The following is a 26178-nucleotide window of genomic DNA, read 5'->3' on the forward strand; positions in this document are numbered from 1 at the left end:
GAGGGGAGGTCAGTACTATATATGATGTTAGTGAAGGGGCACACGTGCAGTCAAACACAAATTTAGGCAGAGACTTGTTGCTAGTCACAAGGAGCAGATGTCACTGTTAATGACTTTAGTGCTTTTCTAGATATGAGGAGACTCAAGAATTTGGGCTCATAAAATCTTCTGAAAATATCTACCTGGAGGCCTGTTCTGCCAATTTTCTCAGAGCACAGAACGCCTCATTCCTGATCTCCACCCTGAACACCTTTCAGGGAGTGTTGGAGGTCAGCAGCTGCAGTGGCTCACGATTTAATCCAAGCAAAGGTAGATAGCAAGTGTCAATATGATTCAGTCCTTGTAGAGGCAGGTGGCAAGTGGCAATTTTTAGCTGGCAGCACAATTAGATCATAAAGCTAGAAGGGATTTTAATAATTCCCTTATTTTATAGATGTGGAAACTGAGGCCAGGAGAAGTGAAGTGAGCCAACAATGGCAGAGTCAGGACTGGCATCGTGCCACCTCAGTTTTAAGCCATGAATTTTCCACTTCTCCCACTAAGGGCTAATAGTGGTGTTAGCAGAGAGAGGGACCCCTAAATTAGGAAGCCCACCAAAGTGTGGGTCCTTGCCGCTGGCCGTGAAAGAATTCAAGCAGCAGAGGCAGAGGGACGAAGTGAACAGCCACTTTATTGCTCAGAAGGGGAAATGGTAGGAAAGGGCTTGAGCAGAGAGAAGGAAAGAAAGGCTCTTGAGCTGGGAAAGGAAGCGCTCCAGTGGGGAACTGTCAGCCAAGATGGCCAGTGGAGACATCTCCAGCTCCTGAGCAGGCAGCCTTTTATTAGAAGGCTCTAACATTGTTGTCTTCATTCCGGTAGTGGTGTTAATTACTTTCTGCTACAGGCTCCTTCCTCCCTCAGAGTTCAGCCCTGACACAAAAAGCAATTAGAAGAAACTAGGAGGGAACAAAGGAAAAGAACTGGGGTATGTCCTTGGATTTTAGGGAGCCATCTGTGGGATAAGAGAAATGTCCTGCCTTTTCATCAGCTGGGTACTTCCTTTCCCTTGTTGTTAATTAGGCAGGGTCAGTAAGCCTGACTAACCACCTTTCTCAACTGCGCCCTGAGAGACTTCATATCCAAGAATCTTTTTGGGAAAATGAACAGTGGTCTCTATCTTCTGTAGCCTCTTCCTGCTGTACAGGGGCATAGAGAGAGAGGCGAAGTCTCTCTCTATTTTTTCTAAATCTAGGAAATCTGACCCTGGGATAGGTTTCCATCCGTGGAGCAGCAGAGTCTTATTTTGATACTGCTGGAGATGATTTGAAATGAAGCAGGAAAGTACTTGAACTAAAAATGGCCCAATAAATAAGCAGGGCTAACAGGGTAATTAAGACACTGGGCATTTGCCAGCCGAGTTCTTCACCCTGTTTTCTGATGCTTTCTGCCTGCTCTAGTAGATTTCTGGAGGCCTGAGAGACTTCAGCTTTTGTATAAAGGAGAGGCAGGGGTTGTGGGGCTGAGTTGGGAGGGTGCTACAGGGTCCTGCTCCCTTTTAGTGGGGCTTCTGTACAACAACAGCAAGAATTATCTGAATTGTTCCTTACAACGACCCTTGTGATAGGCACTTTTAAAACTCCTATTTTACATATGCGAAAATCGGCACGGGAAAGAGGGTCAGTAAGAGACAGAGAGTAAGGCCAATCTAGGAAATGGAAAGGGGCTAGCTAGCTACTAAATCATATTTTGGAAAGCTGCTAACATGTTTCAATACAGAACCTTGGCAAGACATTCTGCGCTTTTCCTGCCAACTTGAACCTGGTACCGTCCTTTCTCCAATATATATTCCCATTAATTTGCAAAAGGGTAGGGATATGTTAAGTTTGAAGTTGGCATCTAGGATTCAGTAATTTTTTATTTACAAAGAAAAAAGTTTTGGTGACTGTTGTATGTATTCCAACGACTATACAGAAAGAAGCTTTCTCTATAAAGATAAGTGAAAAACAGCAACTTCAAGGATCACTTCACGGACCTTCAGACCTGAGAAGCTTTCCTGATGCAATAAATAACCATTTGAGAGCTTGAAGTAAAGACTACGCCTCCCAGCGTGCATCGCGTCGTCAGTAAGCACTACGCTCTCCATCGCTGGGCGGGGAGCCTACCCAGGCGCGCAAAGCACCTCGGGGATTGTAGTTTTCTGGAGGCCCAACCCTTCTAACGGCCCGGGAAGCACCCACCGGAAATGCCGTCCCTGAGAGGAGGTGTCTAGGCGGCGGTGGCGGCGACGGTTGCCAGGAGCCCGCGTTGCCGCCGGAGACCCGTAATATGGCGGGGAGGAGGAGGAGAAGGCGGCGGCGGAGCGAGCTGCTCTCAGTCAGTACCAGTTGAGCCGTTTGCTTCCTGCCAAGGCCCGGAGCGAGGGGAGGAAAGCTCCTGCGGCCGTGGGAGATCAGGTGCTTGCGTGAGAAGGGGCTTGACTCAGCGGGTCCCGGCTGCGAGGCCGCAGGGCGGGCGGAATTGGCGCGCTGAGGGGCTGAAGGCGGGCTCTGGACGGAACCCGAGTGCAGGTGCCGGGCCTCGAGACCCTGGAAAGGAGCGGGTGTGCCGAGGCAGGTGCCCGGGGAATCGGTGGCATCGGATGCCGAGGTGATGCTCGGATGCAGGCACCGCCTGGTGGGCCCTCTGGATGGAGCCTTACCAGAGGAGCTGGGGGAGGTGGGCGTGGGGCGCTGGGGTGAGGGCAGAGGGTCCCCGGTAAATAAACTCGGGTCAGAGCTGAGGAACCACCTCTTGTTGATAGAACTGTTTAGGCCGCTTTTCTCGCGAGGGAAGCGTCCCCAGGGTGTGCACTGGCCATTTCTGAACGCCAGTTACCACCAACCAAAGGCCCTAGGAGTGCTGTTTACTTTGCCTTTGCGATTCTCTAGGGGCATAAGCGTGAGGATAAAAAAGCAAGTTCTCTTCATTGCCCCTGATGCTGCTAGCTGGTTCCCATCCTTTGGTTCTGTCTCGTTATAATCCTAGTTCCCTACCCCAATTTAGGCAAATGGCAGGCCCCTAGCGACTGATTTAATGGGGAGGGGTCTGACACAGCAAGATGAGGAAGCTGTTGTCCCCTTTACCATGTTTTAAAGTTAAATTTGAATCTTACCAGGAACCAAACACTGACGTTGCCCTCCAGGAGCTTATAAACGCTTTTTAAATGGTTGAAAAAATCAAAATCACCTCCATCGTCTTCGTAATAAAAGCCGCTCCCATCTATTGATGCTTTCTGCTTGTCCGGTAGTATAGTGATTGCCATACGTGTGTTAGTTCCTTGAATTCTCACAGAATCTCTTTGAGACAGGTGTGCTGATTATCCCTATTTTACAAATGAGGAAACTGAGGCATAGAGATGGTAAGTGAATTGCCAAGAACAGACAGCTAGTATGTGCCTGAATGAGAAACATTTTCCCCCTTTATTGCCTCTACAAGATGTTTATGTCTTTGGGAGGACTGATGGGTAAACAGCCAGCTAGGATCTGAAAACAAGGCAAGATGTGTTCTGTGTTACTTTTACCATTCCTTTCAGTGACATTTCTGATAGAGCTCTGATAAGGAGCAGGTAGCAGAGCCATGAGTCTATGGGGTTTGCAAAGAGGCTCATTTGTAGGAGGGGCATGGTCTACACAGAGAAGACAGGGCATGCCTGAACTTGATGCAGCCAACAAATTATTAATTCAAGTGGACCAGTAATGCCTGATGGTAAAGTATGGGGCAGTAGATTTGTGGTTGGAGTGGCCTTGTTGTCAAAGTTCCCTTAAAATAAACCCTGCTGACAGAGGTAATTGTGGCGTGAGAAACGAAGTGCCCTCTTGCTTAATTATATAGGATGCAGATGCTCGCTTTTTAAATGGTTGCCTTTGCAGTTCAGAGGTACCAGGTTTTTCTGAGAATAGGGTCATCTATGAAACTACTATTCTTTAAATTCTATTCTTTGCTAGCTTCTTTGCTATATGGTCCACTGTCTTCTTTTTTCTGGTTTACATTATTGTTTGAGCTAATTATCCTAATTTATTTATTCAATATTTTTATCCAGTGCCTATTGTGCGCAGACACTGTCCTATGTAATGGGATTTAGTGGTAAGCAAGACTGAGAAGGTACTTCTGCTTATGGAGCTTACATTTTGGTGGAGGAAGACAGACAAAAACCAAGGAAATAAACAAGATAATTTCAGATAGTGGTAAGTGCTATGAAAATTGGGAAACAGCAGGGTAATGTGATAGTAGATGACGCAGGGTTAATTTAGATGGGATAATCAGGGACGGCCTCTCGGAAGAGGGGACATCCAAGCTGAGACTAAAGATAAGAAGGATCCAGCCATGTTCTAGGGTCACTTGGTAATTTTCATAATCATCATATTAGACTTGTATTTGGATGTTTAATGCATTGTCATGAGCCATAAGTTGTGCTGTAATAATAATATATTGCTATATGTCTGCAATATGTCTGACAAACATGTACTGTTTAAGGGATGTGAATCTAACTTTCTGAAGTAATGAGGCATATCTATATGATGATGTTGAAAGACATATAAAACTATTGCCATAGAGACATTTTATTTCCTTAAATTTCCCAGACCCTCCATGCTCTGCTTGTGTATCCACTGGAAGTATATTACATTAATTGTATGAGTAATCTATTTATGTTTCTGGTAACGCTGGATGATGGGTTGTGTTAAAAAATAATTTGAAGTATTTTAGTAGAAATGGGTCATTTGAATTTCTCTAACATTTTAGCTTCTGCCTATTTTGGTTGTTAAGATACAGTGTGGGTTCAAGTCTAGACTAAAATAATGAGACCATTCAGTAAGGTGTTGTTTTGTTTTTTACTTTTGCTTGTTTTATGAATATAAATTTGCAAAATAATCTCATTTACACTCTAGAGAGCTGTTTCTTTGAATTTAAACTTACTTTGCATAAATTGAACATAGCAATAATTAAAACTGATGGAATGGTAGCAAGACGTTTTGCTATTAATAAGACTACCAGTTGGTCAAAAGTGGCAATATATCTTATTTTTTCATAATCTAATCGTAGTTTTGAGTATGCTTTTTCTTCATTTCTAATTGCCCTACTGTTTGTCCTTGATACTTTAGCGTACTAAATTTTTAAGTACCTTGAGGCTTAGGACGGTATCATATTCTGTCTTATTTCATCTTTGCATATCCTAAGTCATGAATTGAATTTCCCTTCCCTCTCTCTTTTTCTTTGTTAATTGTTTTAAAATGAATACTTAAAGGAATGTTATTGTGTTAGTTTTTCTGTTTCCACAGTTCATATCCTTGTTGATTATGAGTCTGCTGATACCTCTCTATTTTGCCTTCCTTATTTACAGGAAATAATACCAGACATAATGCTATGGAAACAGGCAATCAAATATTTAACGCTTGCTAGATGAATGATTATAGTGGCTAAGCTTTCGTGGTTTCCTTGTGTTTTCATAGCCACCATGACAATTACCTAGAAATTGTGAAATTACTGAGCTGATGGTTTTTAAGTAGTTTGTGATGGTTCCACTTTTCAACAATAAACTAGAATTAATATGAGAGCCAATAGATTCTCTGTTTTCCACCTTTAACTGATTTGTCTAGTTATTACGGAGTCAAGTTATATTCTTAAGATATGCAAGTACTAGACTTTGAACTCCATGGTACAAAAAGAACTTTTGAAGTGAATATCCTGTTTTATTTAACTAGCTCTTTTTTTGGCTACAAAAGCATTCCTACCTTTGTATTATTTAGTTTTTCTTGTGCTGTGTAGATAAGTCCTGCTAAAGAAAAAATAACATTCTGTTTTACAATCTGAAGTTAAGTTAGGTGGTATAAAACTTTGTTTCTTTTCAGAAGGTTTCACTGCTGAATTTTAGTACTTTTCTAAATTAACCATATTTAAGGATTGATTTACATATAAATCTTCAGAAATATTTAATATATGAAGCAAGGCTTAACTGGGGAGGGTCTTGAGATGTTTTCTTATACCCAAGATTTAGCTCCTGATCAGTGAAACAATTCTGGGAACACCAGTTCTAGGAATTAAGAATTCTAGGAATATTTCAGTGCCCTCCAAATTTGCCAAATAAATTAAGATCTATTTTTGTTTAAAATGGGCTTTTTTTCCTTTCCTGTAGTGTGATTGTGGGAAGATGGAGGAGTATGAGAAGTTTTGTGAAAAAAGTCTTGCCAGACTCCAAGAAGCATCACTACCCACAGAGAGCTTTCTACCTGTCCAGTCTGAAAGCATCTCACTCATTCGCTTCCATGGAGTGGCTGTGCTTTCTCCACTGGTAAATATTCTTTGATTTTAAATAATTTTTTTTTTTAGATAGTGAATCACTAAGGTACTTCACAGTAAAACAAAATGAAGGCTTATAAACATCAAAAAGATCCCTAGCCCTTAGGCATGAATAAAGAAATACAAATGAGTTGGTGTTTTTTACCAATTAGATTGGCAAAGATCTGATAGGACCTTGTACTACTAGGTTGTGGGAAAGAGCCACTGAAAATGCACTTTTGCTAAGAGGATCAGCTGATTTTATTTTTTGATGAGCAATTTGGTAGTGTATCAGAATTTGTAAGTGTATCTAACCTTCGACTCAGCCGTTGCATTTTGGGAAATACCTTCCAAATATACTCATCCATGCGCCCAAAGCACTATGTGTAAGGTTATAGTAATATTGTTTAAAAAAGCAAAGGATTTGACAAACAACCTAAATGTCCATCACTAGTGGACTAGTTTAACTAACTGTGGTCCATTTTATAGACTTACATACATGCCATTAAAATGAGTATAGTAGACCTTAATGTGTGGGCATGGAAGGATCTTCACAAGTTACCGTAAATCTAAGCACACAGCGCGCTCTCAGAGGCATGCAGGGTAGTGGTTAAAAGCCTGACTCTGGATTCTCCTGGCCTGGATTCAAATCATTGCTCTGCCACTTACCTGCAGATCCATAGTCTTTATTTGTTAAATGAGGATTAAAAATAGTGCCTATCTCATAGGGTTATTTTGAGGATTAAATGATTTAATACATTTAAAATGATAAAAGGATTTAATACATTTAAAATGCTTAGAACACCATCTAGATCATGGGAGGTACTCAGTATATGTTAACTACTTGGGTTTTTAAATAAAGAAATTGTATTTTCCCTCTGGGGAGGAGTGAGGGAATGTAGGATGAGAGGGCAGACACACTTTTCACTGTATACCCTGTGATGCTGATTGAATATTTTATAAATGTATGTGGCTTTATTTTAAGTCAGAAAACTCATATTATTGAAAGAGAGTTTTAAATGTATTTTTTTGTATAACAGGATTTAAAAGATCAATATTTTCTGCCAACTTTTTGTAATGAAATTTTCAACCATACAGAAAAGTTGAAAGGATAGTATGTTGACTACCCATGTATCTGCCATTTACATTCAATAATTTTTAACATTTTTCCCACCTTTGCTTTATTGTGCTTATGAATCTTTGTGTATGTGTGTGTATATATATATATACATGTATATATATATATACACACACATACATATACACATATATACTTTTAAATTTTATTGCTGAGTTATTTGAAAATTGCAGATACATAATGCTTCTCCCCTAAATATTTTGGTATAATATTCCAAAAATAAAGATATTCTCCCACATAAATCCAATACCATATAATATCTTAAGAAAATTAATAATAATTTTAATAGCATCTAATATTCTGTCCATATTCTTATTTCTCCATTTATGCTCAAAATACCTTTTATAGCCTTTTTTTTCCTTAGCTGGATCCAGTCAGAGTTCACAACAGCACTTGCTTGTTATGTTTTTTTAATCACTTTGATCTAGAACAGTTTCTCTACCTCTTTAAAAAATTGGTTTTTTTTTTCGATAGTGAAGTTTTAAAGAGATCTCATAAAATGTCTTACATTTTGGATTTGTCTAATTGTTTCCTCACGGTGATAGTTAACTTGCCCTCTAGTCCCTCTAAACTGGAAATTAGTCTACCAGTTTGGTTAGAGTTGGGTTAAACATTTTTAGCAAGAATTCCTTGGAGATGATGCTATATACTTCATATTAAATTAAATCAGAAATTACATAATGTGTAGTTGTTCCTCTATTAGTGACGTTTATTTTGAACACTTGCTTTTACAGTGATGACTTGCTAGATGACTCTTTAAAGGTATACATTTTCTTTTTTCTTTTTGATTAGCAAGTAAACTGTGGAATGATTCTTGGTACCATGCAAATAAGAAAAAATTTTGAAACGTTTTTATTGGCTACTTGATGACATATTGCTTGATTAGTTTATTACGTATTTGCCAAAATATCTAAGCCTTGTTTAGGGTCTATGACTTTTCAGTTACTTATTTATAAGCAAAATCTAATGTTTATGGACCTTAGTTCATGTTTTTATGTTGTACTTGATAGTTGAATATTGCAACTTTGAAACAATTTTTTATGAAATGTTTTCCACTTGCTTAAGTCTAAAATAAGTCTTGACTCCTTAACATAGTGACTAAACTTCCCAGGACTTAATAATGAAGATTTAAATCCACTATAAAAAGATATGATGCTTAGAATTAGAAGCTTTCAGTTTTTTAGGTACATTATATTTTTATTGGAGATTATAATGACATGGAACCAAATATGTGTTCTGGTTTTGTAGGCAAATAAAACATTATCTGTTTCTTTTATCATTAAACCTTGGAACATTTTCTTGAGGTAGCAAAGAGGTAAAATGTATACTAACCAGAGGATTAGAAATTGAAGAATCTGACCCAGTGAAGTAGATATCACCAAATGAAAAGCTCAGCAGTTGCCAAAGGGTTAATTTTCTTTCATTTCAGAGCATTTGATAAATGAACAGTTTTTTCCTTTCTTTTAATTTTTTTTAAATTGAAAGTAATTTACTCACAGTGAAATGTACAGATTTTAAGTGTTCAAGTTCCATGAGTTCCGATACATGGCATCCATTTATAACTCACACCCGCACAGAACGTTTTCATCACCATAGAAAGACCTCACCTATGCCCTCCCAATCATCCCCCCCAACCACTGCTCAGATCCCTTTTACTGGAGATGGTTTTACCTGTTGCACATGTTTTTAATCACTCTGGTTCAAAACTTCCTGACTTTATGATATTTTTATATTTATGAGAAGTAATTACATATTTATGTTTTTCAGCTTAATAGTGAGAAAAGGAAGGAAATGCAACAAGAAAAGCAGAAAGCGCTTGATGTAGAAGCAAGAAAGCAGGTCAATAGGAAGAAAGCTTTACTGACTCGTGTCCAGGAGATTCTTGAAAATGTTCAGGTGTGTAATTTAAGCTCTTGAAATTATAATTAAGAATTCATGGAGTAAGCATCAGTGATAATTCTTCAGAAATAAATTTGTCTTACTGGTTAATTACTAATATACTGTTATGTTTGAGAAGCTTTGTAATTTGTGATATTCCATTTCAGTTACTCCAAAGAAAATTCACTAGCTTGTTAGTGATGCCCAGTACTTGAATCGGAGGGTACTTAGACAATGGACCCATACACTGAATATAGTCGCTTATTGTCTGTGTCTTATGACTCTAAAAACATTGAATTCTCAGTGACAAAATGATAGAATTGGCTATTGTAGTTTACCTCTGAACTAATCAGACTATTGACTCAATGACCTTATTCTCATTCTCCGCTAAAGTAAATAACTGCCCCCAATTTTTTTAGGTGAAAATGCTGCTCTTAGACACAAAAATGCAATTTAGGTTACATAACTAGAACTGCCTAGATGCATCTTAGATACAAATTGAAACTATTTAAATAACACATCTATACCTTTTGCAGTTATTTTTATTTAACTTAATTTAAATTTGTATAAGCAATTTGTTTTAAGGTCTGAATCATTTTATACTAAAAAGGAAAACAATGAATTAGATAAAACAGTTTCTGTCATATATAGCACTGTTTTGCTGGTTATATCTTTTAATTTTTTAAAATAATCTTAGGGGTTTGTGGTTTGTGTAATTCATACTAAATAATTTATGTACAATGAACCTCAGGATATTTTCCACTAACTGCTACCTTCATTTCTCTGTAGGTAGTAGATTTTAATTTGTAAAGTATAATTGCTGCTCATATTGAGTTTAAAAAATATAATGAGTAGCACAGTAACAGTGTTTTTTTTTTTAATTTACTAGATATTTCCTATTTTTGTAACAAAAGTGGCATATCATTCTTGGTCCATTGAGGGATGTATCAGATAAACCACTAATAAGATTATTGTTGAGTCTGAAAACTTTCTTTGCTTAATAGAAGATGTGTAATGTTGAACTGTGAAGTAATGAGCTAATTATGCAGATAGAGAAATTTTATATAATACAAATATATTTCTAAGGTCTGTTTTGCCTGTAAAACCTGTGATTCTGTGATAGATTTTTTGGTTGTTATTTAAATCGTCTAACCAAAGGCTCATTCTAGTGATGTGCAAAAAGCGTAGATGCTGAATATCACAAATGCAAAACGTTTAGCTATTTTGAGGAAATGATTTATTTTACTTAAACCCATGAGCACGTGTCTTGAATATGTATCCTTTTTGTTGTATTTTGATCCTGAGCTTGTGACTAAGTCGACCTTGTTGTACTGTTTATTGCATAGTACCTGGAAACCATGGCATGTCTTGGGATTTGTAAGGTAAAACAGCAGTGCCGTATCGTCTAGGAAAAAAAAACCCATATAAAACAACCTAAAAATCTTTTAAAATTCAGGATTATGGAGTCTGTATTCATCTGATAACATGATAGTGGTTTTTCCCAGTTTCGTATATGCTTGTATAATCTTTAGAAACCATCCTAGATCATTTTTTATTCTTCAGCATTATTTAGATATAAAATGTAATTTTATTTTTTTCTGTTGGATCTCTTGTGTATACAGTTGTTCTCATCTTCATCAAATTTTTAACTTATTTTGCTTGTTCAAAACTCATTACTGGGTTGCTGTTTTAAATGATCATCAGTTAATGAAATTAAAATTTGGTTTAATGAATTGGGTTTTAAGTTGAAGTTTTTGGTTTTTTTTGTTGGTTTGTTTTTTGCTTTGCTGTGCTGAGCTATTATTTACTACAAATTTGTCTCATCATATAGAAGGATTTTAGTTAAAATTTGAAGTGAGCATATGGGAGGCAGAATCTTAGTACTGAATTATTTTTGCTTAATCAATATCCTGGCAAATTAGTCCTTGTTTAAAGAAGAATCCTTAATGTAAGAAATTTAATTATTTGCTATTTATCTTATACATTGTTATCCTTAGATGATAGTTCTCATAGGAGGAGCAATTGGTGATGTTAAAAGCATAACTAGAAGAAAGTGAAGGAAAATGTTTCTATTCCAAGACTAAATTGCAATGGATATATGAATATGTGTGTATATATGTACATATGCATGGATGTACGTTTATATTTGCATCATGATAGATAATTTATTTTTTTCCTTTGAATATTTTAATAGAGAGGCTGGGATGACCAGTAGATGCTTTTTGTAGTAGTTTGAGCTCCAAGTGACACAGTCTATCATAAAAAAGGTCACCTTAGTTTTTGTTTGTGTTTTCAAATATTAGAACTTTGGATCTTTAATTTCACTTTTACTTCAGAAAACAATGAAATCAAAGGCTTTTTGTGTACTGATGATGTATTAATTTTTAAATTTCCTTTTTCAGGTTAGGAAAGCACCTAATGCCAGTGATTTTGATCAGTGGGAGACTGAAACCATTTACTCTAATTCAGAAGTTAGAAACTTGAATGTTCCTGCTACATTTCCAAATATCTTGCCAACCCCTACTGAACACTCTGCTTTAGGAAGGTTTGAAAAGGAAACTGGAATTTTACCGTCGAATAATGAGGACCAATTTAAATCTAATGGGATAGACTTAGCTAGGGACTCAGAAGAATTTAATTCTCTGAAGCAATGTGATAATTCAAATACTAGCCATGCAGAAAATGAAGCTTCTGTGAAGACCTCCTCAGCTGCTGCACAAGAGACACTTATTTCTGCTGGCCTCTTTCCAACAAATGAAGAACAGGATCCATCACTTTTGGAAGAAGTTACTCTAGATCCCTACGTAATGAGTCTTCAGAACCTGATGACAAAGTCAAAGGAATACATAGAAAGAGAGCAATCTAGGCGCAGTCTGAGAAGTAGCACAAAGAGGAGTGTTAATGAGAGTCAATCAGACAGAGAGAATGATGCTGTTAAAGTGGCTGACTGTGTAAAGGAGAAGGCCCAGTTGATAGGCAAACTCTGTGGTTCAGTTATTCCTGACAAACCAAGCCTTAATAAATCCAATGTTCTTCTCCAAGGTGCTTCCACTCAAGCAAGCAGCGTGAATACATCAGTTTTAGGTAGCTTTTCTAAAGTGGACATACCTGTACGGTCTGGCTATTCCACTTCTTTAGAGCCTGATTCTGATTTTAAAGGCATTCCCTCTTTTGTTACTGAAAATAATGTTATCAAAAGTCTTACTGGTTCATATGCCAAATTACCTAGCCCAGAGCCAAGCCTGAGTCCTAAAATGCATCGAAGGCGTTCAAGGCCTTCATCAGCATGTCATATACTTATAAATAACCCAATAAATGCTTGTGAATTAAGTCCTAAAAGTAAAGAACAGACAGTAGACTTAGTTGTTCAAGATACTGATGAAAAGGCACACATACCTGAAACTGTGCCAAAGTTACCAACTGACTTAGCAGGAGTTTGTTCAAGCAAGGTTTATGTCAGCAAAAATACATCTGAAGCCATACAGGAAATGGTTTTAGGTAAATCAAATCAGGTATGTCAATCTTCAGGAAATCAATTAGAAAATAAAGTTATCCATGGACTTGCTGTGGCGGAAGGCCAGCCAGCATCTGATGGGAGAGGACCACACAGCATGGACAGTGCGTGTTCTGCAGTGCAGAGATTGCATGAGCCATATGCCACCAGTCAGTGTATAATGGGTCAAAACTTTGGAACTGTGAGTGGACTCACGTCAGCCAGCGTGCTAGAGAAAAACTCCTACAGTTTACCAGTGGAGCTGAATAAGTCTTACGACGTGAAAAACCCATCTCCTTTACTGATGCAAAACCAGAATACCAGACAGCAGATGGACACCCCTACAGTGTCCTGTGGAAGTGAACAGTTTTTGGATAACAGTTTTGAGAAAGTTAAACGGAGACTTGATTTAGATATTGATAATTTGCAAAAAGAAAACTGCCCTTATGTCTTAACAGCTGGAATAGCTGAACAGGAAAGGCAACATGTGCTGGAGAAAAGATACCCTAAGGGACCTGTCTACATCAACAAGAATAAAATGATAGAAAGTAGTTCCAAAGGTAAGAAAGTTTCCAAGTGTTTAGTACCTGCCAAGCAGGTGGCATCTCTCTTGTATACTGTTAACTGACAGTTTGCAGAGTAATAATTGTCTTCTATTCATCAGGGTACTTAATTTCATTTGTCAGCGTGCATGATTAGCTACAGTTTATTGCCATTCGATAGGCTTTCTTAAAGTATTTTCATATTTGAATTATGATTCTCTCAGTCCACTTGGTATTATAGAGAATATTGTTAATAACTGGAGGAAAAAGTTCTTGCATGAAACATCACTTACAGTTTTCATCCAGTGTATTGCTCTGATGTCTTCCTTTTGGACTGTGGCTTCTAATATTTTCATCAGTTTGTCCTTTCATTTGAAATGAGATCTTCATGTCCTTGGCTCTTCAGTAAACACTGTAACATCAAATTATTAGAGAAAATATCACAAATAAGGCTCTCTGAGTAGTGCTTCAAGAATGGTGTCTTTATTGATGAAAATTTATTTCAGATTTCTTTCTGTTGCACCTAGTGTTATATTCACAGCAACTTGTTCAAACATGTCTTCTTCATTACTCCTTACTTTGTTGTCATGGTTTATAATTCCTCATTACTGATATGGAAGACATATAAATCAAGTAAACTAAGTTCTTAGACACAGACATTTCAACTCTAATTTGTTATATATCCTCTTGAAAAAAATTTCACACTAACCCTAAAATTGCACACTTAAAAATAACAAGGTTTATGGGAAAAACAGGGTTGGCTTGGGGCAGACCACTTAACACCTGTGTGACTTTATTAGAACTCTTAACAAAAGCAACAGCTGATACGTGGGGAGCCAGCTTGGATTCTCCTAGCAGACGACATGCCAGGCTCAAGGCTGTCTCAGCGAGTACCAAAAATACACAGAACCAAGTGGGTGGCAATCCCTGGCAGTGCTTTCACGGGAGCAAGGCCAGTGCATGTGCCATGAGGCTAATCGTGGAGGCAGCTGGGTTGCTGTCAGAGTGGGCAAGGGAGGCAGTGCTGTGTTCCGAGAGCTGCCCCCAGCTTGGTGTGCCTCCGGAGGGCACACCTCCCAGGGAGGGAGCCCAGGTCAGGCATGCGTTTAATAAGTTTTTAAGGTAGAACTGCATGGACTCCTGCTGTCGGCTGAGTTGTTGAGTGGAGGAGCTTTGTCTTCTCTTGCTGAAAGTTACAACTCTACTGCTTTTTCAGCTCCCCTTGCCTATAAAAAATTACACATGAACAAATGCAGATTGTTGTAGCTGAATAAAATTGTATTTAGGAACAAATTAATGGAATACCATAGCAGGTAGGACAGATATAATGTGCTTGTCTTCAATGAAAATCATTGACTCTATATTTGGGAAGAATGATTCTTTGAATTTAGTTGAATTATAGTGGATCCCTGAATATATATGTGCTACGTCTGTGTAATACTTGGCATTTCACGTTTCAAAGTGTATCACCATGATCTGTTCAGTAAGTTGCATGGTCATAATGTTAATAAAGTTTTTAGTTAGTAATTAGAATATCTGGAATTTTAATATCTGGTCTTTTTTGGAACCTTAAGCTGAGAAGCTTTACACTATCAAAGCAACATTTATTTAAAAAAAAATCAAAGCAAGACTACAAGCTACAATATCAGAGGTCCTGGAGAAAGACAAGAAACAAAAGAATAAATAGAGGTGAGATGCATATGACAACCACATGGTGTGAAGTCCATTGGAGCAAGGAGAGTCTTGATGGAACATGGACACGTAGTCTTGGCTCCTCCAGATCGTGGTGGAATCTGCTGAACGGGTGGGTCAGGGTGGTGAGATACAGACCTTTGTTTGGTGGCATGAGATGAGAGGAGCAGCGCAAGAGAATGTGGTTCAAAATGGGGGCCTGTCTGTATCTTGATTGTACTATGTCAGATTTAGGAATACTCTGGTCAGAAGCATCATTTAAATTGATGGTGTAAAGCATCAGATATTAGTACATTTTCTAAATTTGAGGGGACATGTTTCTTTCCAGAAGGCGAGGAGATATTAAAAAGCAAGATGTTAGCTTTTGAAGAAATGCGGAAGAGGCTAGAAGAGCAGCATGCCCAGCAGTTGTCACTACTCATAGCTGAGCAGGAGAGGGAGCAGGAAAGACTGCAGAAGGTGAGTTACTAAAATGTAGGGGTATAGGGCTGGTGAGTGGAATTGAGCTGAGGTTAGTCTATGAATTTGGGTCATGTATAGGATACTTGTAATTGTTTCCCCTGTGTACTTAATCTAAGGTGGTCATTGATTTTGATACGTGGATAGCGTTTTTATTTCCAAAAATGTGAATTTAAATATTTAGATCCTTCTCTAAAAATAAATGCATACTTTGTCCAAAGGATACTTTACTGAACCGTTGATTCAAAACTTCTGATATTTTTAAGAGATATTTTATAAGTAGATGCTGAAATACGCATTCTGTAAGAGTATCTTGTAAGAGCAAGGACAGTTGTTTTAAGATGATTATAGTTAATACATCGTTTTAAAATCAGCTAAATAGATTGTCAATTTTATTTGAGGGAGAAAAACCTGAAATAATAATTTGCTGGTAATTTTAGATACTTTTATTTAAGCCTAAAATGATACTATTTGGGGATATAATTAAAGAAAAGATCTACCATGTTATAATAAACTGTTAATCGACATAGAATACAAACTTGTGGTTGCCAGGGGGTCGGGGGCTGGGAACGGACTGGGATTTCAAAATGTAGAATACATAAACAAGATTGTACTGTGTAGCACAGGGAAATATATACAGGATCTTGTGGTGGCTCACAGCGAAAGAGAATGTGGCAATGAATGTATGTATGTTCATGTATAACTGACAAATTGTGCTCTGCACTGGAATTTGACACAACATTGTAAAATGACTAACTCAATAAAAAAATAAAAAAAAGTAAACCGTTAATCTACAGGAAATAGAAGAACAGGAGAAAATGTTAAAAGAGAAGAAGGTGATTTCGGTGGAAGCCTCTGAATTGGACATGAACAATGCTGTGGACTTAGAATGGAGAAAGATAAGTGACTCTGGTTTGCTAGAAACAATGCTGTCTCAAGTGGACTCACTCCATACTTCACATTCAAATAGTTCTGGTAAATACTTAAAAATCCTTTTCCATTTGAAAAAATTATCCTATATAGTAAGATATTTTATTTCTCATGCTTTAAAATGAAAGCTCCTTTCTATAAGTAATTTCACATCCAACCTACTGCCGTTTGCCAGCTGCTTAGTAACTGGTAAAAAAATGAAATGCTAGTGGCAGATCAAAGACCAGTGAGCAGGTGTTCATGAGAAAAGACACCTTAGCATGGGAAATATAAGGAAATTTGACTCAGAGCCCAGTCTTTGTTCATTCATGCAGCAGGTGATAGTCTTCAAGTGAAAACACAGTTTACTATCTCCTGAGTGATCTTGAATTACATCTAATTCCCCAGTCCCAATAAGAGCTTATCTTCACATCTTCAATTATCCTGAGATGCTGTTTGTGTTGAAAAGGTCCATCTGGTGCATAAGCTTAAAGTCCATACATATTTTGTCTGTATGTGGATCAGTTTCAGAGGGGTTGTTATTCTTAATGAATGCCATGTTTATTTGGATGTTCTGTGTATTCTGATTATTTGACATCAAGTATAATACTGTATGTATATTTCTCAAGGTTTCACAAGTTCTGCCCTGCAACATAACTTTGGTTCTGCAAAGGAAGTACCATTCTACCTCTGGGGATCATCACCTAGTGGTTTGGCCACACTCTCAGTAACAAGGCCTTTTGGAAGGGCCAAAACTAAATGGTCTCAGGTGGGCAAACTTAATGATATATGCATGCATGTCTGTCTGTCTGTCTTTTTTTAAGGAGCTAAATTATCTTAGGTTGTACCAATGAGCCGTAGATATTTTTGCCATACGGCAAAAACTTAGCTTTTATCAGAGATTAAATTCCACAGAGCAAACACATATAGAAGAATTTAGTTCATTGTAATAGATTAAGAAAAACAATCTTGAGTATAATGCTCAGATTATTAAAATATTGTGTCTATCTTATTTCTTCTAGGTTTTCAGCCCAGAAGTACAAGCAAAATTTAACAAAATAACTGCAGTAGCAAAAGGATTTCTTACTCGTAGGCTTATGCAGACAGATAAGCTGAAACAACTTCGACAAACTGTAAAAGTAAGATTGTATAAATTGTATTTCATTTCTGTCTCAGTTCCTATCAGTGTTGTGACAAAGTGAACAAATTAGTTCAGAACTTTGGCAGATCAAAAAATTCTTTTGGTCATTATAATATAGGCTGTTTTAGAAATTGATTAATCTCATTCAGCTAATTTTTAAAAATAGGTAAATGAAGTAGTTTGTGTATTTTTGTCTCACTTTAAAATCAATGCTATTTGACGTAGGATGTAATAATTTTATTTGTGTTCTTAATAATTTTGAATTGATTGAGAAACAGAGCAAAAGGAAACTCCAGTGACCATGAAATCTTTCTAGAAAATTGGTTTTTGAAGGAGCATTTCTTCTTTCAGGATACTATGGAATTCATAAGAAGTTTCCAGTCGGAAGCACCGTTAAAGAGAGGAGTTGTTTCAGCACAAGATGCTTCTCTTCAGGAAAGAGTGCTCGCTCAGGTACCGCGTGTGTCCTGGAGGCTTTTAGGGAATGGAGATGTTTGATTTCCCTCCCTTCACTGAGCCACTGAAAATAGGTTTCAATTAAAGCTTTAACCTTTTTCTCTAAATAAGAGTGTACATAATATGACTAAACTCTAACGTCACATTTTTAAATGGGAATAATATTTCCTTTTTTTGAGCTTAGCTGCGGGCTGCCCTGTATGGTATTCACGACATATTCTTTGTGATGGGCGCAGCTGAGAGGATGTCTATTCTCCATCATGACCGAGAAGCTCGCAAGGAGAAAATGCTCAGGCAAATGGTATGTTACGTGACTTTTAAATTAGTGAGTGAAAAAAACAACTCTGTCTCTTTCATGCTCACAAAATACTTCTGATACCAGGTGTGTGGGGTTTTCCCTCCATGCCAGCTCTCTGACGCCAGCTGGCTGTCCTGCCATTCAGTTCGGTTCTGATACTGTCTACCTGAAGTTAGTGTCACATCCTACAAGTTAAGGATGCAGTCTTTTAAGACTGCCCCCACTTCAGATGCTGGCCTCAAGTTCCATTTGTTGCCTGTACTTCTGCCCAACTGGCCATAAATTGGGATTCCCATGTCTCCCTCCTTGGGTTTGAAAATTTTTCTAGAATGGCTTACAGAACTCAGGGAAACACTTGCTTATATTTATGGTTTTATGGTTTTTTATATAATAAACGATATAATAACAGATACAGGTAAACAGCCAGATGGAGAGATGCATAGGGTGAGGTCCGGAAGGGTCCTGAGAGCAGGAGCTTCTGTCCCTGTGGAGTTGGTGTGTGCCACCTTCCTGGCATGTGGATGTGTTCACTAACCTGGAAGTTTTCTGAACCCCATATGTTAGGGTATTTATGGAAGCTTCATCATGTAGGCATGATCATTATTAACTGGATCTCCAGTCCCTGTCCTGTCCCTGGAGGATAGGAGGTGAGGCTGAAAGTAAGGTTGTAATCATGCTTGGCCTTTCTGGTGACCAGCCCTCATCCAGAGCCCACCAAAAGTTGTGTTGTTAGAACAAAAGATGCTTCTATCACCCAGAAAATTCCAAGGGATTTCTGAGCTCTGTGAAAGAAACAGGTCAAAGAGCAAATATTAGAACAAAAGATGCTCCTGCACTCCTGTAACTCAGGGGATTACAAGGGTTTTAGGGACCTTGTGCCAGGAACCAGGGCCAAAGACTAGATATTAGCAGGATCCAGAGACAGACAGATCAATTGATTGATCGATCAACCTATCTATCCATCCATAATTATACTCCACAATGAAGTTCCTCTGGGTTTGGAGTAATTGATGCTAAATATCATTCTTTATTGACTTTAGTACCCTTCCCACAATTCTTAAACACAGGTAGTTCCCAAGATTACCAGCAATATTTAAATCTGTGGACAGATTTAAAAGAAATTGGTAAAAGAATTATATACTATTTTGTGATTAGATTTTAGATTTAAGCATGAATTTTGCTTGGATGGCTTATAAAAAACTGTTAGTTGTTCCTGGTTCAATTTCCCTGGAACTATCATGTACATTTTCCCTCTTTTGGAAATCAGAGTTAGAAAACATGTTCCAAATTAATTTGAAATACAGTTGCTCCTTTAACAACACAGGGGATTAGGGGTGCCCCACAATAAAAAATCTGAGTGTAAGTTTTGACTCCCCAATAACTTAACTACTGGTAGCCTACTGTTGACCAGAACCCTTACCAATAACATAATAGTCGATGAACACATATTTTGTATATTATATAAAAAAATAAGACTGCTTCAATTATGAAGACTAAGTGAAAGTTCAAAATTCTAGTAAGAGAAGCTGTTTCAATCTGAGATCATCCTGTAGTATAATTTAGTGGTATTACTGGTACCCCTAGAGCTCCATGTTACTTTTGTGTTTTGAAGGATAAAGTGAGAAGTCCACGAGTGGCTCTTTCAGCTGCAACACAGAAGTCTCTTGATAGGAAGAAGTATATGAAGTAAGTTTTTTCATGTCTTGTTACATTTTAATTTATTATCAAGCCAGTTAATTTTTAATCATCTGTTGTTGTGTATTCAAATTCGAAGTAAAGAATAGTTAACTTTCTGCAACTGAGGTGATAGAAACCACTTTATATAAAGAGTTTTATTAAAATCAGGTGGTAAAATCTGATGTCCTCTTTAGATAAATGAATTTGTCAAGGTTCAATTTGTATAACTGATAGCTAATTAAATAATCTTAAAAATAGTTAATCCTTATATTCAGTGTTAATTTTGTATCTTTTGGATGTATTCCTTTACTTATAGTCTAAAGTCTTTATGAAGGGGGAACTTAATGCAAAGACTATCCTAATAAGTATGCTGTTAAAAGTCTTTCTTGAAACTAGTCTTCAGTATGTTTAGTATGTTTTTTAGTAGTGCACCATCTTTGAAATGATGATTTATTTCTGTCATCCCATATCACATTTGTAAGTATGTGTTTTCCCCCTTTCTAAATACATTATTTGTGTGTCCTTATTTTTATATTGTGTTAGAGCTGCAGAAATGGGAATGCCAAATAAGAAATTTCTGGTTAAACAAAATCCTTCTGAAACAAGGTGAGAAAAATCACTTAGTCTCAGTGAGAGGTTATTTTTAAATTTTTAAGGAAAAGAAAATTTTATAAATCCCAAGCCTGCTTTTTGTTGGCTTTATTCTGCTTTATATCAATAAATCTCTCCCTGCTGAGTTGGAGGACTAGAGAGTCAGAATCCATAGTAACACCCGATCGTGTAGTTGGTCACATGTCAGACCGGATGTTCCTGGAGCTTTCTGTAGGACATGCTCTCTCTGGTGGAAATGTGAGCCCCATATGGCCTGAGTTCAGTCTGCAGTCCAAGGCGTCTTTGCTACTTATTTAAAAACCTTAGAAAGCTAGCTTAATGTTTCTGACCTATTTTCTGCTCTTACAAGAGTGATGTTTTCTCTCTCAGATGTTTGAAAAGGAAAATTGGCTTTGTAAAGTATATAAATACATTATATAAAACCACAGGATTAATACTCACACTAGACATCTCTTTCCTGATAAAAAACTAAGGTTTGGGCTCTTGGTGAGCAAATAAGTACTCTATTAATAACGCTTTCATCCATTTGCTCTACATTGTGCATTGCACAGAGGCCAAATCATTGCATAGGCCTCGCTGTTACCGTCTTTCAGCTATTGAAAGAAAATGGGGGGGGGGACTGAATTTATCCTATTGAATTAATTTTTTATTTACTTTGTTAATAGAGTCCTTCAGCAAAACCAAGGACAGAATGCACCTGTTCATAGGCTACTGAGTAGACAAGGGTAAGAATGCAACACACGGGTATTTAAAAATAGTCAAATCAAGATTAGCTTTGAAAGGGAAAAATAATTTAGCACTCTTTACATGAAGGGAAACTATTTTCAATTGTGGTTTTTTTTTATAGCATTAAAAAGATCTTTTAAAGTTTTGATCAGAGATAACACTTTGGTGTACTGTTGTGTATTATATTTTAATTACCACCTTATGTTGGCATGCTTTTACTTTTCATTTCATACCATTTTGCTCATTAAGAATTGTAAACATCCACATAGTAAGCTCAGTGTCACCAAAGTGATTCTTCAACAAAGCGTAAGCCATGGTTATAGTCTCTTGCTGAAGCAAAAGTTTAGCTTCCTTGCTGTGCACATGCATGGGACTCAAATTCTTTTCAAGCTTATTTGTGCTTTGAACAGTTGATGCAGTATGGTTGCTTTTTTTGGATGTTGAACATTTAGACCTTAATGCAAGTGACTTATTACTTTTTTTATATTCAATTAGAACCCCTAAGACCTCAGTGAAGGGGGTTGTGCAAAATAGACAGAAGTCTTCACAGAGCAGAGTGCCTAACAGAGCGCCTGTTTCAGGTGTGTAGCAAATGAGTTTCTGAAGCCCATTCAATAGAAAGACGTGCACAAGCTGCCCGTAACACAGGCCGTGCAAGTGGGGTGTTGTCTTTCCTTGCCACCATATTTTGGGATATGCACTGTCATTCCTCCTAGTGATCATTTGTGCTAGTATTTTTGTGGCAGTCAGGAGATCTTAATAAAACTGTGGTTCCAATCTTGATTTCTGTAATAATACCATGGAAACTATGTATTTTTTAATCTGAAAAAGTTTGTAGAATTATACATACTTAATTCAGAAAAGTTTTTATAAATGAGTAAATTATAATGATCTGATGCCTAAATCTGTGCATGTCTGTTCAGCTTTGGGGAAGTGTATCACCCAGGGATATTTGTATCTGCACATAAGAGGAAAACTTTCTCCCTCTGACCACAAGATCACATATGAATATGCCAGGTGGGAGGGGGTAAAGTCTTAATCTTTTAAGAGTAAGTAAAAAGGCTGAGCTAAATTTCTCTATATGTTCATTACTTGAGAATTATTTAAGGTCAAAACTAAAAAATGTATTTTAAAATTCTATTTATGGTGGCAAGAAGACAAATTATAATGCAGAACTTTTAAGCTAATGTTTTAATATTTTTTAGGTATCTTTTGTTAAGACACTATGATAAAGTCACCAAAAATTATGTGATCTATTAAAAATACTTTTGAAATGCTTTGCTTTAACTATACTGCTTTCTAAACATTTAAAAGAAACCTAATCACCAGGCAGTAAAGATTAAATATTTTAATCAATTCTAATCTTCCCATTAATATATAATCAGTCACGTTTTAGAGCTTTTATTACTAAGTGATTTCCTCCAAATTAGAAGGGAACAAGCAACATAAATTTTTGTCATGTTATCACCATTTGTTCACATAAGTTCAAAGAAGGAATAAGATATGGATCACAGCTTTGAGTTGATTGCTGACCTTTTGATGTATATAGTGAATTTAATTTATAATGTTGAATATATAGAGAATAATTTAAAAGGTCATCTTTTGCAGGTCACTTTGAGTGATAGTCAATGGAGTTGTTTTAGAGGGGATTACAAATTTGAAAATCCTGCTTATTCCAGAGGTAGTCAGAGCCAGCTGGTTTGAAAGATAACCGTTTGGAAGAACTCAGACCATATACCATATCTGTTACATGTGAAGTTATGTGAAATTTTAAGACATTTTCAACTTTTTCCCCATGTTAGTGTCTGTATTATGGTAAATCCTAGCTAGTTGGCAAATCATTGAGGAATTAGTATTGCCTTGCCTAATACTATCTATTGCCACAGTGACTACTCTCCATATTCTTTTCTCATGCATTTCATCTCCACTATTTGTCACTTGTGAACCTATATGCAAAATAGCAACTACTGTCTCTGTGTAGTAATACTCAACAGTATGAAGGATGACTAGGAAGTCATTGCAGTTAATATGTACAATGAAGTTCAGTATGTAGAATTACTATGGTTTAATTGCACTGCATTGTAATTACTAATACAAATGTACTTAACCCTTAAATTAATGTCATAATAAGTATCTAAACAAGTATGAACAGTTTTCTATTTTTTCTAAAAATTTATTTATACATGAAGACATATTAAGACAATTGAGAAAGACTAAGAATTTTATTCTTTTACATAAACTGTAAATTGGGGATATGACTGATTAAAGTTCCAACTATGAATCTCACCACAGAGATCCATAGTTGCTCTTGAAAAGATTCTTCATCCCTGCTTAGATTTTTAATGGCCTGAGTTATGTTTCAAACAAATTTGAAACTATGCTTTGATTTGATCTGCATGGAGAACAAACCCTTTATTAAGCATTTTGTAGAAAATTCATTTTTGTTACAATGATGAATATCATACTCAGACTGAAGTTGAATTTCTAAGGTGTTAGTTTGTTGCAAAGTAGTTAAACTGTTTTATAGTTTTTACAAACTAAATTACAATCTGATCTCCTGTTTTAAAATGTATTTGTTCATTTGATGTCTTGTGCTTGACTTAAGAGTTTATACTGAAATTCAGAAACTACTAATTAAAGCAGAGTAGGAGGCAGTAGCGCAAATGGTTCAGTAAAACAACAAATCAGGGGGAGTTGGGGTCTCAGAGTTTCTACTTCTAGCTTTGTTATTGATATAACTGACTTACTCTCCTATGTCTCAGTTGTATTATCCTTAAAATAGTAGTAATTTCTACCTCACGATTATTTTACATAAGGATTTCATGTTACAATGTATTTTGCTTAACTCAGTGCCTGGTGAGCACTCATTAAATGGTATTATTACAGAAAAACTAACATTGAGAAATAATACTAGTTTTGTTCTATTTTTAGGAGTATATGCAGGAAAAATCCAAAGAAAGCGGCCAAATGTTGCGACAATTTAAGAAGACAGCATTCATTAGGATAAAAAATGGGGGAAGGGTTATGATCCGTATTATTTCCCCTGTTCAAGCCTTTTTATTTAACCCTGGACTCTGTTTACACAGGCAAAGTGACCGTCAAAGGACTGAGAAATTATCTGGATGTTTTGGCCGATCTGGCTAATTCCTTCCCCATATGCCCATTTTCCTCTTAACAGTAGTTTTGAGTGAAGACAAATTAGTGTTTAGTAATTGACTCATTTCTGTCTTTAACCTGTATAAACATAAGTGTTTTATTACTCAGGGGTCTGCTGAGGACCTTTTTGTAAGCTTAAAGGACATTTGGGTTTATTTCTATAAAATACTGAAAAGGTGTGATAAATTATAAATAAGTTCTGAAATACGAATTTCATTCATCTTTGCACACTGATTGCTGAGTTTGATAAATTAGATACCGTTCTACTGGGGAAATTATTGCAGGAGAATATTTTCCCCTGGTTTTGTAACATTAAAAACTCTGATTAAGCTCTCGTATTCTTGGACTTAGAGTATAACCACATAGCATAAAACACTGCCTGCTGATTGTGGTCCATCTAAAATTTACCACAGAAGTTGCTGGGTGACACCATTTTGGTCACAAGTACATACTCCTCTCAACAACTAGTTGTCTTACAGAAATGTTAGGCTTAATGTATGTTACCCCAGTACTGTTAGAAACGTTTCTACTTAATTGAAAAATATTTCTGTGGATGGTAACACATTTGGGGAAGACAGCACAATCTTCTTGAATGTAGCTTAGGAAAGAATGCATTGTTACATCCATTTCTATAAAACAGAGTAACATGTTGCATGCAGTTATATTTTCTATTTAGTCTACTTATTTTGTTTCTTCATAGTCTGCTTCTTTTTTTTTTAGCGTGCTTTGATTTAGGAGAGAACAAAGGGCTATATAATATGATAAATTCAGATTCTCAAGTGGGATAATAATACCATTTAGTTGAAATTCTGCATTACTTAGGGGCACTGATGTTGAAGATTTTTCAGCACTAACATATTTATTTAAAATATAAACCAAAAAATGTTACCAAGGGAACATAATTGTATGAAAAAGAATATCCCTGTTAATTTATCATGCCATTCCAAAAAGGGCTTTGTGCTTCTTACATAAAATTGGGACTGTGTACAGTTAATCTTTCTAACTTGAATTTTAAAAAGATACTGGTATTTTGAAAATGCAGACTATATATATTCTTAATATCCTTTTAAGAATGTGGAGATAAAGATTGTTTTCTTCAATTTTGTGTTCCATTTAAAACTTAACTTTTATATCCAGTATAGACAGAAAATAATCTACTCTGGGTATAAACTTGATTTTCTTTATGGAGATGTATCATTTATTTAATGAGTGAACCAGAAAATTAGAAGACAGTCAAAAATATCTGAGTTACCAATTTATATTTGTGGGCAAATTATCATCTTAATATTATAAATTGTGCTTTATCAGTCTGAAAACTCAGGATACAGCTTACACATGGTGGGTCTTTCCTGTATGAAAGATAGATGCTAAAAGTTTTGTGTATAACTAATGCAAATTGGCTAAAACAAATAGTGTGTTTTGGAGAAAGTTAAAACTAGTTTTAGATTGAGGATGCAAAATGAGTGTTTTTTAATTTAAAGATAAAAGCTTGTGTGTGTTATACATTTTTTAATGTTCACAGCTTTTTCTCATAAAAGTGCCAGACATTGTTTTGTGCTTTTAATGGATTTTATTTATATACATTATTTTTGTTATTTTTACTTTGAGTCAAATGTCCATTAATGTAAATTATATTTATTTTTATACTTTAATTTTCTCTAGTTTTGCTTCTAGGCAAAAGGCAAAATAAACTTTTCATCTTAAAGGAAA

At 36.4% G+C, this 26178-nt stretch overlaps 1 protein-coding gene and 1 long non-coding RNA gene across 6 annotated transcripts; one reads left to right on the top strand and one right to left on the bottom strand.

The window, feature by feature from the left end:
- Positions 1–650: 650 nt before the first annotated feature.
- LOC140687077 (uncharacterized) lies at positions 651–2293 on the bottom strand. Its single transcript, XR_012061140.1, has 2 exons — positions 2217–2293; positions 651–909 (listed from the first exon to the last, which is right to left on the bottom strand). It is a non-coding gene; the product is annotated as an uncharacterized lncRNA (long non-coding RNA).
- Positions 2244–26178, top strand: CCP110 (centriolar coiled-coil protein 110). 5 transcript variants are annotated; one of them, XM_072942689.1, is made up of 16 exons: positions 2244–2432; positions 4058–4202; positions 6149–6304; positions 9197–9325; positions 11710–13360; positions 15366–15493; positions 16291–16468; positions 17032–17171; positions 17425–17541; positions 17895–17996; positions 18184–18300; positions 19910–19983; positions 20518–20580; positions 21252–21311; positions 21808–21893; positions 24244–26178. In XM_072942689.1, exons 3-16 carry the CDS (start codon positions 6164–6166, stop codon positions 24294–24296), a joined length of 3039 nt encoding a protein of 1012 aa, XP_072798790.1. In that variant the 5' UTR covers positions 2244–2432; positions 4058–4202; positions 6149–6163; the 3' UTR covers positions 24297–26178. The 5 variants fall into 5 exon arrangements, with proteins under 5 accessions (XP_072798790.1, XP_015101431.2, XP_015101432.2 ...); XM_015245945.3 differs by having other exon boundaries at positions 2245–2432; positions 15363–15493; XM_015245946.3 differs by lacking the exon at positions 20518–20580 and having other exon boundaries at positions 2245–2432; positions 15363–15493.

The sequence above is a fragment of the Vicugna pacos genome, chromosome 18 (genome assembly GCF_048564905.1).
Source record: "Vicugna pacos chromosome 18, VicPac4, whole genome shotgun sequence".
Taxonomy (NCBI): Eukaryota; Metazoa; Chordata; class Mammalia; order Artiodactyla; family Camelidae; genus Vicugna; species Vicugna pacos.